This window comes from Austrofundulus limnaeus, unplaced genomic scaffold (assembly GCF_001266775.1).
Source record: "Austrofundulus limnaeus strain Quisiro unplaced genomic scaffold, Austrofundulus_limnaeus-1.0 Scaffold615, whole genome shotgun sequence".
Classification (NCBI taxonomy): domain Eukaryota; kingdom Metazoa; phylum Chordata; class Actinopteri; order Cyprinodontiformes; family Rivulidae; genus Austrofundulus; species Austrofundulus limnaeus.
In genome coordinates this window covers 218,219-221,158 of record NW_013953017.1, presented here as the reverse complement: position 1 = coordinate 221,158, position 2,940 = coordinate 218,219, and the positions used below count along the sequence as shown (strand labels likewise).

At 43.0% G+C, this 2,940-nt stretch overlaps 1 protein-coding gene across 1 annotated transcript in view; it reads left to right on the top strand.

Annotated features, from left to right (window-relative positions):
* Window positions 1-2,940, top strand: part of trim46a (tripartite motif containing 46a) — a gene marked incomplete in the record, with an annotated part of 13,828 nt that overhangs the window by 1,691 nt on the left and 9,197 nt on the right. Inside the window, 4 exon segments of the mRNA XM_014027097.1 lie at window positions 1,185-1,335; window positions 1,729-1,927; window positions 1,994-2,140; window positions 2,217-2,312. Coding sequence (XP_013882551.1) covers window positions 1,185-1,335; window positions 1,729-1,927; window positions 1,994-2,140; window positions 2,217-2,312 — 593 coding nt within the window.

Here is a 2,940-nt window from a genome sequence, read left to right as displayed (position 1 = left end):
TGTGTGTGTGTGTGTGTGTGTGTGTGTGTGTGTGTGTGTGTGTGTGTGTGTGTGTGTGTTTGGCACGGTGATTAAGGATTTTGGGGAGTGTGTGTGGAGCATCACATGACACAGGAGTGGACAGTGTTTTATAAAGTACCTCAAAGTGATACTTGAGTAAAAGTACACGTATCTTATCATAAAAAGACTTTGGTCAAAGTTAAAGTCTCCTTTAAAATAATACTTGAGTAAAAGTCTTAAATGACCTGATATTTTTGTATCACAAAAGTAAATTTCTGACACAAAATCAGAAAACCACAAAATTGTGGTTTTTCTAATGTTTATACTTTGCAAAATATTTAATATTATTTACAGTATTTTCTCTCAGAAACACAAGAATCTCTTCAGTTCCTTGAAAACAATTATCTCTGAACGTCTAAACTTTGGCAAACTCACTTTGTTTTTGTCGTCTTATGCTACTTTTGCATTTTAGCTAACCATTTGCTACTTTGAGCTAGCATTTTCTTGGTTTTAGCTAGCATTGCCCTTTTAGCTAACCTTTTGCTACTTTTAGAAAACTTCTTGTTATGTTTTTCTAACCTTTTGCTACATTTTAGCTAGCATTTGCTACTTTTAGCAAACATGTAGCTACTTTTAGCTAGAAAATTGCTACTTTTAGCTAACTTCTTGTTATGTTTATCTAACCTTTTGCTAACTTTTTGTTAACATTTTCTATTAGCAAAAATATAGCTACTTTTAGCTAACATTTTGCTGCTTTTAGTTAGTGCTCTTAGGACAAATGTAACTACTTTTAGCTAACTTCTTGTTTTATTTATCTAACCTTTTGCTACATTTTAGCTAACATTTGCTACTTTTACCAAAAATGTAGCTACGTCTTGCTGCTTTTAGGTTTACTTGTACCTCTTGCTACAGTGTCTAACCTTTTGGTACATTTTGCCACCATTTTTCTACTTTTATGTGTTTCTTTTTTATCAGTTTTGTCTTTCAGCAAATGTTCTACTCCTTAAAGCTTCAACAAATTTGAGCAAAAACAGTTAGAATTCAACATTAATGCTACATTTTAACAAAAAAAAAAAAAAACACATGATCTGGTTTCCTCTTGATTTCCTCACACGTCTCCTGTGTCTCTGTGTGTGTCCTCCTCCTCCTCCTCCTCCTCCTCCTCACCTGTCTCCCTCTCCCAGTATGCGGGACGTACCCCGGTCTGAGGCGCAGGGAGGCGGCCCCTACCCCCATGCTGTTCCCCTGTCCTTCCTGTCAGCAGGACGTGGAGCTCGGGGAGAAAGGACTCACAGACTGCTTTCGTAACCTCACTCTGGAGCGCGTCGTTGAAAGGTTCACACGTACAAAATAAAAACATAAAATAAAAGCACAACGCTGTAATGTGTGGAAACTGTTTTATTGGATTCTCAGTTGGAGAGCCTTAAACAACAACCGTAAAGCGTTAAGAAAAGGCAGCGAGTAACGAGCTAAATCCATACAGAGACAGGAAATCGTTTGTTTCCATAATGAGTCTGTTTTACTCCTGGAACTGGGTCGGAGTGATGTCAGCAGTTTATCAGTGTGACGCTGCGTGTTTTAGCGATGCAGACTCTCTAACTGATGTTTCCAGGTCAGGCTGGGTGTTAGACTGCACAGAGACTTCAGCTCAGCCTTTTTTCAACAGATTTGTTTTTATTTCCGGCGCTGCAGGTTTTCCTGACAGTTGTCCTCCATCTTCCTCTTCAGGTACCGGCAGAGCATCAGTCTGGGCAGCGTGGCGATCATGTGTGGTTTCTGTAAACCTCCTCAGTCTCTGGAGGCCACGAAGGGCTGCGCCAACTGCAAGACGAACTTCTGCAACGAGTGCTTCAAACTCTACCACCCCTGGGGGACGCCTCGAGCCCAGCACGAGCACATCCTCCCCACCAGCAGCTTCAGACCCAAGGTTCTGACTGCAGCTTCTGGGCTCGGCCCGCAGCAGGTGTTTACTTCGGTCCGTTTTGTGTTTCAGGTCCTCACGTGCACGGAGCACGAGCAGGAGAGGCTGCAGTGGTACTGTCGGAACTGCCAGAGGCTGCTGTGTCCGTTCTGTAAGCTCCGCCGGGTCCACCACGGGCACAAGGTGTTACCTGTGGCGCAGGCCTACCAGGCCCTGAAGGTCAGAGAGTCTGAGCCGGTTCATGTTGGAGACCTGCAGCGACGTGACGCAGAAACTCACCTCTGACTTTCCACAGGACAAGATCAACAGAGAGGTCGGCTTCATCCTGGCCAATCAGGAGACGATACAGAGTCAGATCAGTCAGCTGGAAGCTGCCATTAAACAGATGGAGGTGAAGAAACTTTACATCACCTTTAAAAGTTCCTGTGACATTTATATCCTTCACATACAAGAAGTCAAAGAAAACATCTTTATACTGAAGAAAATTGGCATAATACACATGATTTTACCCATTTTGTCACATAACTGGCCTATTTTCTTTTGAATTTGGCTCAGTAAAAGTGAAACAGGAAGTGACATCAAAGGGGAACTCTTTAATAAAACTAGAAGCACTCGGAGAGCACAAACCTGCGCCAAGACCGATTTCCCCCGTCCTGTAATAGAGTTACAAAGGGGCACACCAATACTACAGTGCCACCTGCTGGACTCTTTGAAACCCACGCCCTGTGAAAGCATCACAGCTTTGCCAATGTCAGAGTGTTAAAAGAAAAAAAATTCCTGTATCCGCATCGTGATCCAGAACATCACCAACATTTAAAGGTGTGTTCCTTGGCCCAGTACACACATGTGGTAAAAATGTCATGACAATCTGTCCACAAGTTTTTGAGTAATGTTGTCCACAGACAGAACGAAAGACAGACAGACAGACAGACAGACAGACAGACAGACAGAACGACAGACAGACAGTCAGACAGACAGAACGACAGACAGACAGACAGACAGAACGACAGACAGACAGT